Raw genomic sequence first — 9760 nt, forward strand, 5'->3', positions numbered from 1 at the left:
ACAATTTAGTTTTTCGCATTTATTAAATTAATAAACAATTAGAACAATTTCAAAAATGAAAATACCAATGGTGAAAGGGGCAAGTTAGGAGAAAAATTATTAAAATCATGCTGACATCATTATGATGTCAACACTTAGCTGCCAAACTATTCTTCGACTGCCCAAAACCATCATTGAAAAGTACAAACACCACTAAAACCACTAAATCAACCATGATACAGCCCTATTCTACCAATACCACACTCAAGCGACCTAAAAACAAACTAAAATATTCGAAAACCACATTAAAACATAAGGGAACTTTACATTCATAACTTGCAATCTAATGTGTCTTGGACTACAATAAGACCTAGCGGAAGAAATGCAAAAAGAGGTCTCTCTTGTTCCCAACACTCTTCTCCTTCAGCTAATTGACATCCTAGACCTTGCTACCTATTCATCTCCTATTACCATGCCATTAGGTACCGCAAAATCAACCCATCTATCCACTTGCTCATCCACAAGGACCCCCACTGCTGCTTCGTTTACCTCTACCTCAGCCATAACATCATGAGTGCTGATTTTCATACATACAGCACCATAAAATGAGCTCCCTTTGCCATGTTTACCCAAAGCTAGCACATTCTTCAGGACAGGTTCTCAATCTTTACCGAAGGCTAGCAAGTCCACTAAAATGCATTTGGCACGATATAACTCTACAACCAGCAGTCTATAGTAGCATTTAATATTGGGTAGTTGTCCCTTTTATTTTACTTTAATGTTTCTGCATCAAAATATATGTTCACATGCAGCATGCTATGCTTCACATAGAATGCTACAGACTTGTCAATTTTATTTGAATAATTTTGAATAAAACGTTTGTAGACAAACAATTTTCCTGATAAAATCTTAAAATGGTTCATGCAGCAACGAAACACCAAATTTTCATTATATAATATCAAAAACATATTAAATATTAATTTGAATAATAAAATGGCTTTGAACATTAGTATATTAATCATGCATGCAGGTGACTGATAGGTATAGATCAAACAAATAAAAAGGGAATGTAATATTAGTGAGCCTGTCTATGGAGGAACTAATAAGAAAAGATATAGCAGCAGAATTCATAATTAGCAATCTGACACAGCTGCTTTGAAAGACAACTATCATAACAGCAATGACACGCCATGACTAATGATGAAACGGGGAAAAGATGTAATAATATTAGCAGAGAATCCATACAAAATTTAAATCGTTTGCCAAAATAGATGACAGAAAATTGGCATGCATCACTTATGTATCATGGTTCTTAAAACTAAAATGAGGAACAATATAGATCCCAGCATTTCCCATTTGTATACATAAGGTACCAATCCTGTCCGGCAAACCTCTATTATCCGCAAGAAACAACCTTTCTTTTCTCATAAAATAGCATCTGTCAGACTATAAATACTAAGTACTTAATAACCCCTATTGAAGGCTTTCAGTGCCGACACCAGGTAATGGAAATTGGCTAGCAAATGATTCAACTTGCCTTTTAAGATCAGATATGTCACTTCGTTGTTTAAAGTCATCCGACTCAATGAATTCTGTGAAGTCTTTCAATTTTGTACCTTGCACTGAACCCTTCACCTTAATTCCTATTTGTATTCCCTCGTGTATTAAATCTGCAACTCTAATAAAGTCACCCTCAAGAAGCCCTCGGGTAGTCAAGGCGGGGGTCCCAATACGAATACCACCTGGAACCATAGCACTTTTATCACCTGAAAATGTAATCCATAAAGATAACCGTTATCATCTTGGATAAGGGAGTACTGGTACTTGGCCTTTTATTAAAAATTTAAGAGAAAAAAAAACCCTTGTCACCTGGTACAGAATTCTTGTTCAGCGTAATTGAAGAGGCATCCAAAACCTTTTCTGCTCTTGCACCGTCTATGCCCTGTTTAATCATTACCCAGGCCATTCAAATGGAACACGACATCAAATCAAACACAAGTAGGTTGTGTATCCTAATAAATCAAACCAAGAATGCTTCTTCATTCAATCAATTATGTTCAACTAAAACAAGCAGATTGTGCTTCCTAATAAATTGAGCCAAGCATGCTCTCCATTCAATCAGTTATAGCTTAAGTTCAATTAAAGCAAGCACACTGTACTTAGAATGCCTAGAGAAGAATCTTACCAAGGGTCTCAAATCGAGAAGGACAAGGTGATTGTCACTCCCACCCGACACCAATGTGTAACCCAGATCCAAGAGTCTCTTTGCAAGGGCTCGACAATTTGCTACAACCTGCCAATTCACAACATAATAAAAACATCTAACTGACAAGGGAAGATACAGTTAATATGTGTTCACACTTGCGCATGTTTTTACCTGTAGTTGATATGCCTTAAACTCTGGGGTTACAGCTTGCTTCAAACACACAGCCAGTCCTCCTATAGTATGGTTATGCGGTCCTCCCTAAGTAACCACAATAATCTCATGTATTTATCAGGCACAAGACGATATGAAACTTTTTGTAACATTATTAAACTACTACATATAAAAGAAGAATTCTCAGATAATATGTCAAATTTACTTATCACCTGTAATCCTGGAAAAACAGCATTGTTGATAGCTGTCTCAAGGTCAATGCCCAACACCGGCTCCTTCTTAAAGAATATCATGCCTCCTCGAGGGCCTCTTAAAGACTAAAAATCACATTCCCACATCCAAAATAAATAATGTTTAGTAGACAACTAAACAAATTCCCAATTGGATTGTAATTTTAAACGGGAGGAAACAGCTGACAGAAAATAAATTAGAACTTAAAGCACCCCATTTGAAAAATCAAGTCAACCATTAACTCGAGTGTCAGATGTGAAACAGAAATTTTCAAACAGCCAAACATGAAATAAAAAGTAACACTTCTTGGCACCACAATTATCAATCATATATCACATCCAAGAAGGTGTGCAGTTAGCTACTTCTTTAACTGGAAATGACTATCAACTCTCACAAATAGCAACAATTAGGATATCCACTCACCTTATGTGTCGTCGTTGTCACAACATCGCAATAATCAAATGGATTGGACATTACAGAAGCAGCTACCAGTCCACTTATATGTGCCATGTCCATCATTAAGAAAGCCCCAACTGAATCTGCAATCTTCTCAACCATGTATTCTAAATTTAAGTATTGAATCTAAAATTCCACCAAATCGTACACAGCTACACACTACTACATTCAACATGAACTTACAAAAGATATCCTCATAGTGAATATACCAAATCTCTGGAGAAGAAAATTTGTGAGGAATGGGTCAATTCTTTAAATTTTTTGTGAAAATGCACAATTATTAATACCTGCCGGAAGCGAGGATAATCAATGTCTCGAGGATATGCACTAGCACCAGCAATAATGAGCTTTGGCCTAAAAAGGGTAGCTGTCTTCTCAAGCATTTCATAATCAATGAGTCCTGTAACCCAAAAAGAGAGAAAAAAACATAATAACAACATCAATATTAGATAAATCATGACCAATAATCCTAAATTCTGAATGTTATTCCATTTATAATTTTATTACTAATATCCAAAAATTAAAGTTCACCTGTGGATTCATCCAAACGGTATGGCATGGATTCAAAATAAATAGATGTAGCAGATACTCGTCTCTTTGCAGTCATGAACCCATGAGACAGATGCCCTCCATGTGGTAGGTCCAAGCCCTGAACATTAGTTCAAAGAAATCTCTTAATTTTCAACATGTCAGAATCATGACAAATGAAAGCCTAATCAAAAGAGATCCAAATTCTAATTGCCTCGTTTACTAACATACCATTATACGATCATGTGGATGGAGAAGAGCAGTATAGACAGCAAAGTTAGCTGGGGAGCCAGATAATGGCTGAACATTAACGCCCCATTTACTGTTGTCAAGACAGAATGCTGCCAAGGCCCTACCCTGGCAAAGCCTCTCACTTTGATCAATAAATTCATTGCCACCATAGTATCTGCATGATTTTGAATCCAATGCAACATAATATCTGATTAACATAGAGTCCAGGGGTATGCAAAAGCACCATTCTAAGATGAATTCACACATATGGTTCTTGAGTCCTATTACACAAAAACATCATATAATGATATTTCCAGCCTGTGGTAGTACCAAATTTACTGACACAGAAAGCAAAAAATGGAAATGACACAAGATATTGGAATCTTTGACCCTAACATACAGATCCTAAAGGAAACTAAATCAGCTTTAATAAAAAGAAACGAACAGCCAATCAGAAAATGCTGAATGATCAGTCTACCAGTCAAATCATTTTTAAGTTACAGATTTAAGGACTTACCTCTTTCCAGGAAGGCCTTCTGAATACTTATTTGTTAGGCATGATCCCACGGCTTCCATCACTGCCCGAGATGTAAAATTCTCAGAAGCAATAAGTTCCAAGCCTTTAAACTGGCGCTGCTTTTCTTGCTCAATAATTGCATATATTTCAGGATCAAGTTCACTCAAACTAGGATCCACAAAGTTGTGCTTGGTCTCTGCAAGGTATAATTCATATATTCATTGCCAAGTACGGAATACCACTGCAAAATGAACTGAAAAAGTCAGTTCATCTGAGTTCCACCAATGAACCGTTGATGTTTGGATCAATACGATTGGTTTGTCTAGCTTCAAAGTGAGATCAAGACCACTGGTGGGTAAACCATTAACTATTTGCTAACTACTAATTCAAGATTTTGAACCCAAAGACAACTATAATTCTCTAAGATTATTTTCAAAATAAGTGCTTGAAAGCTTTAAACATCATCAGCAAAACTCACCAGCAGCCTTGGATAATTGTGCTGGACCAGAAGATGGAACTCTTCCAGTAACCAATCTTGCTCTTACACTAAAAGATCTATAAGATGGATAGGCCCTGCCATCTTCTCCTTTTCTACATTTCTTCTGACAGGAAACTCCATTTGATTGTGGTGTTTGTGGCATGATGCTTGAGTTTCTATTCCAAACAGAGTTACCCAAAATACCCATTTTGACCACTTCAGTGCCCATGATAAGCTGGACTGAATATTTGCAATAGTTCAATATATTTCTTCAATGCCCACTTCAAAATGTTTAATATCAACAGAGATTGCCTGTTCAATAGACCCCACAAAACAGATAATATCGTAACTGTTAAAACCTTCACAAACAGCAAATTTTCCATATGCACTTCTTTAGTTATAAACTTATAGATTACAGAACCTAAATGCAAGATGTGCTTGTGAGAAATGCTAAAATATCAACACAATGAATTAACTTTATTTTGTCACTGTACTATACAGGCAGGAATTAAAATATTCAGAATAAATGCTCTGTTGTACTCTTTTATCTGTTTAAAATTATGTACGATCCATGGATTTATCACCTACCAAATACAAATTGGGTGTCATGTTTGCCTTTTCTATTTCTGTATGATGTAAAAGAAGAGCATCCTATTCAAGCACTTAAGCAACTAATTGAGTATCAACTTCTAAATTACAACAAATTGCAGATGGCACAAGAATTCAAATGAAAATTAAAATATTTGCAATATGAGTCTTACTGCAGAATTGGCATCTGGTTATTATTTTGTGCAGACATCAGAGCACCAATGTAATAGAAGAAAGTATAATCGTCCATAATGTATGTTGCTCACTAAATGTATTTCCCTCATTATAGGAACTAACATCATTGGCCTATCAAGAAAAACCTAAAAGCAAGTAACCTATATTCCACAAAATTTCCCAAACAAGGATGACAGGAGACAACGAGACAACTACTGACTTGATCTGGGCATTTCAATTAATATAAAAAATTTACAAAATTTTATAAAAAAACTCTAGATTTCTAATGTTTTGACTTCTTTATTGAATTAAAGTTTTTGAACCTAACAACTAAGCTAATATAGGATGATATTGTGCACCTCTTTTTGTATTGATCAAAGATGGGGAGGCCACAATGGTGAACCTCACCCCTACATCCCCCAAGGGAATTTAACATATTTATTAAAAAAATGAGTGGAACTCAATCATATAATATACCATCTAGCAAAAAGAACACACCATAAGGACCAAATTACTCCAGATGTAATCCAACTAGTGGAAGCTTAGAAATTATACATGTCAGTAAATGGAAGAGTAAAGCTGTGAAGCAAAAGAAGGCACTTTCTTCTTTTCAAGTTAAAAATATTAATAAAATATTAGAAGGTCAAGCCACAGTGTCCATGTATAAAACTTTTGTTATTATTCATGATAGTTTTCCTATTGCAACTTTTGTTCCATAATCATATACTTCTTCCATTCCTGCATCTATGGCCTTTCCTTGTTGAGGTGATGGTATCCAAAGCCTTTTTTGCTTCCAATGCAATTTTCGATTATGATCCAACCTTGAGAGCACTAATGGATAATTTCAAATCATGATTTAAGCTAAGAAAGCCACATGAAACTTTTGGTCTTCTTACTTTCATAACATCAAATTTTGTTAGATCCCCACATTGGCAAGCAATGGTCAGTGACACCAGTGTTATTTTGTGTTGTCTGAGACACTTGGAAGGACTTTGGATTTTTGAATGAGGATGTTCAAATCCATGATCAATATGATTGTTATTTTTGGTGCATTTTTTAGTCTCTTGGGGGATAATTTTTATCCTTAAAAGTTAAGAGTGAGGATGTTCCAGAGGCCCAAATGGGACTTGTTGAGAATCATGATTCTTGGCCAAAGATGGATGTCTATGAAAATATTTGAATTTCCTTGGATCTTGTCCTAGGCTTACCATGTTCTTAAATCCGCTGTTGCATCAAACAACTTTGACATTTTCAAGCGGGTTATAACTTATGTTGGAAGTGGATCTGGAAATTGTTGTTTAAAATTGTGAGTGAACTTTCCAACACTTGAGGTTGTCTTTTTAAACATTTGTGTTTTTTGTGTAACATTCTAAACAAATTAAAGAAGTCTTCATAAAATTAGAATGCATAAAATGAAAAATCAGTTGTAGACAAGGCACAAGTCAAATCCTCATATATGCATGCTCATGCATGGACCCTTGACAAGCAGTACATTGAGGAGCTTCTCCATCCTTCTTTTACCAACTTTGCCATGTATTTCATTTCATTGTAGTCAATTTATGCATTGAATATGATTTTGTAGACAATTGCTGACAAGGAGTGGATAAATATCAAATCGCAGGGAAATAATGATGTTGACATTCTAGATCTTATGGTCTAATCCGCCATGGTGTGATGTTGTTGAGATTATACTTGTTAGTTGATAGATCTCTTTATTCTAATCTTGTATTAAGTAGACTTAAATTTGACGTCACTCATTTGCTGAATTTAATTGCGATATTGTATAACTATACATTTTGCTTCAAGAATCAAAACCCAATAATCACATTTTACAATCGATTGCCATGTAGGAATGGAAGAAACTAGAGAGCAATAATATTAGAATTCATGAAACTACCATGATTATTTTTAAATTGAGTTCAGCTACCATCTAGCACTAAAACTTAGAAGGGCATAAGATTGCACATAATAGATGGAACTTGTAATGCAATAACAAATAAGGTAACTGATTTTTCTTATTGTCTTTATTGCATTCAACAAGACAAATTTAAATATGATATATAAAATTATAAATAAATGAGTTCATAGGATAAAGTATAAACTCCTTAAGACATCTCCACAAGATCAAAGTAACCTCGTTGGCAACATAATTCATAATATTGGAGCCATAAGACTAGTTACCTACCTTCCTTTCAGTAAAAAATCATTGTTAGGCACATGCTTGCAGTGAGACACAATTGGACCTCACTAACCAAAGTTGATATTGATAGCATGTGCGCCTCCTCCTGACACATAAATTAGTCAAGCTTAACCTGACCGGAGGAAACTATTCTCAAAAGAGACTGCATATAAGGGTATTGTTACACCCTCACGGCTGACATTCTGGGGACACATCCCTAGTATCTCATGGACAAGGGATGTCCCCTCTTGATGTCCTAGCAACACGAAAGCCCACAAAGGTGTAGTGTCTTCAAATAGGGGTGCTAAAAAAAGAGAGAGAAATTTCTGCAAACTAGGGCGCAAAATCTGGAAATTTATTTGCATACAATTAAGTTCATTTCAAACCCAGAATTCTGATCAGATTTCAGATCTGATTTGTGCAGCTAAAAAATATAGATATCTGATTATTTGTGAGCTTAGGAAAATACAACAAAACCATCATTACTGTCAAGAATTTTCAAAACTGAAAAACATTGTTTTTCTTTAAACTTCTGAGGAAAAAAGCAGAGATAAATATGCAGATTTCAATACCAAAAATACCTCAGGTTCAGAATGATTTCCAAACCCTAGCCGACCCTCAAAGTGGCTCTAAGCTGCAAAAATGGTCGATACTAGGTCTATTTTATGTGCTCCTTAGTAGCCGTCCACAAAGTGCTCAAAAATTGAGGGTTTGCAGCTGTCGATGATTCCAGATCTGAGTCTTCAGCACTGAGATTCTCCTCTAATTTGGTCTCCAAACCCAATGAATGCGTACAGCCCAGAAATAATAGTGCGCTAGGGTTTCACAAACCGGAGTTCTACCACCAAAACAAACTCTTCTGACTAGGGAGAGCCCGTATGTCTCACCAAAATCAGGGATACTTGAGGGTTTCAATCAAATATGTAAAAATCTTAATCGGCAATAAATCTTTTAGCTGGAAATTTTTTTAAAATCGGGAATCAGTGAAAAATCGAAAAAAAATGGGCAATAAATGGGCAAAATTATGGAACATTTGAAAATATATAATTCCTTTAAATATTAGCAACTTTACATTCCAACCTGCTATAACATTTGTAGTGTATCTTGAACCATTATTGCCAAGATTTAATCTAGTAACAATGAGTTTAAATGTGTTTATATATATATATATATATTATTGTATAGGAAATTTGCATTAAAGACAAATATTTTTCTAATTTCAATCGAAGGATCGGGAGTTTAATTGAGCAACCAAAGCTTACATCTTTATTGAGCAAATCTCTTGTATAACATCCCGAGCAATATGCAACGAATCCTCATCCCCACAACTTAGACTATCTAGAGCGACCATTGAGATCGATTGAACTAACCCTAAGAATCAACTTAAATATTTTTTAACACAACACTCCTAATAATATAGATAGATAAAATATATAATAATTTTCCATTTCCCAAAATATATTATAGTTAAATTTATACCTCAAACATGATATAATTTTAGAATAATAAAAATTATAATAATTATCCATTTCCCAAAATATATTTTAATTAAATCTTATTCCTAACACGTGAAATTATATACTTTTGAAATAGTAAGAGCCAAGAGTAAATTATTAATTTATTTATTGTGCATACTTAGAAGCTAACACCTCACATCAAAACACATTGAATGTGAAGTTATCACCTGCCCGCCCACTTTGGTAGCATTGAATTGTGTGAAACCTGATTATGCACACATGGGCGGGTCGCAATTTTCATCTCATCAAACATATATTAAAACCCTAACACGCCAGTTGCATCCCCATAAATTCACGCTCAAACCCCACGCGGCCCACGACGATTTTTAACGGTTTACGGGTCAATAAAATCGCAGAAACTTTTGTTCAAGAATGGAAAAATGACAAGCAATAGATAGAAATGGCGATTTTTTACATTTTGGTCGAGATTTTATCACAATTTTTTGTGTCTGATAGTCCGTGATTTAAATGACGATTAAATCGTCTGCATTTTTTACTCACGATA

General features: G+C 35.0%; 1 protein-coding gene across 1 annotated transcript; it reads right to left on the minus strand.

Moving 5' to 3' along the window:
- Positions 1 to 1180: 1180 nt before the first annotated feature.
- LOC131030887 (serine hydroxymethyltransferase 3, chloroplastic) lies at positions 1181 to 8739 on the minus strand. The gene is made up of 12 exons (XM_057961841.2): positions 8320 to 8739; positions 4798 to 5109; positions 4320 to 4515; positions 3803 to 3977; positions 3575 to 3692; positions 3331 to 3443; positions 3011 to 3133; positions 2569 to 2673; positions 2357 to 2443; positions 2165 to 2272; positions 1849 to 1921; positions 1181 to 1745 (listed from the first exon to the last, which is right to left on the minus strand). Exons 2-12 carry the CDS (start codon positions 5024 to 5026, stop codon positions 1453 to 1455), a joined length of 1620 nt encoding a protein of 539 aa, XP_057817824.2. The 5' UTR covers positions 5027 to 5109; positions 8320 to 8739; the 3' UTR covers positions 1181 to 1452.
- Between the last annotated feature and the right edge of the window lie 1021 nt (positions 8740 to 9760).

Source organism: Cryptomeria japonica, chromosome 10, assembly GCF_030272615.1.
Source record: "Cryptomeria japonica chromosome 10, Sugi_1.0, whole genome shotgun sequence".
Taxonomy (NCBI): Eukaryota; Viridiplantae; Streptophyta; class Pinopsida; order Cupressales; family Cupressaceae; genus Cryptomeria; species Cryptomeria japonica.

Excerpts from the sequence above, each read along its gene's own strand:
- LOC131030887 (XM_057961841.2), bottom strand. The coding sequence starts at position 5,026 with ATGGGCACTGAAGTGGTCAAAATGGGTATTTTGGGTAACTCTGTTTGG. Across the intron at positions 3,693-3,802 it reads ATCCACATGATCGTATAATG|GGCTTGGACCTACCACATGG; the intron begins GTATGTTAGTAA and ends ACTAATGTTCAG. Across the intron at positions 2,273-2,356 it reads TTAAGGCATATCAACTACAG|GTTGTAGCAAATTGTCGAGC; the intron begins GTAAAAACATGC and ends GTGAATTGGCAG.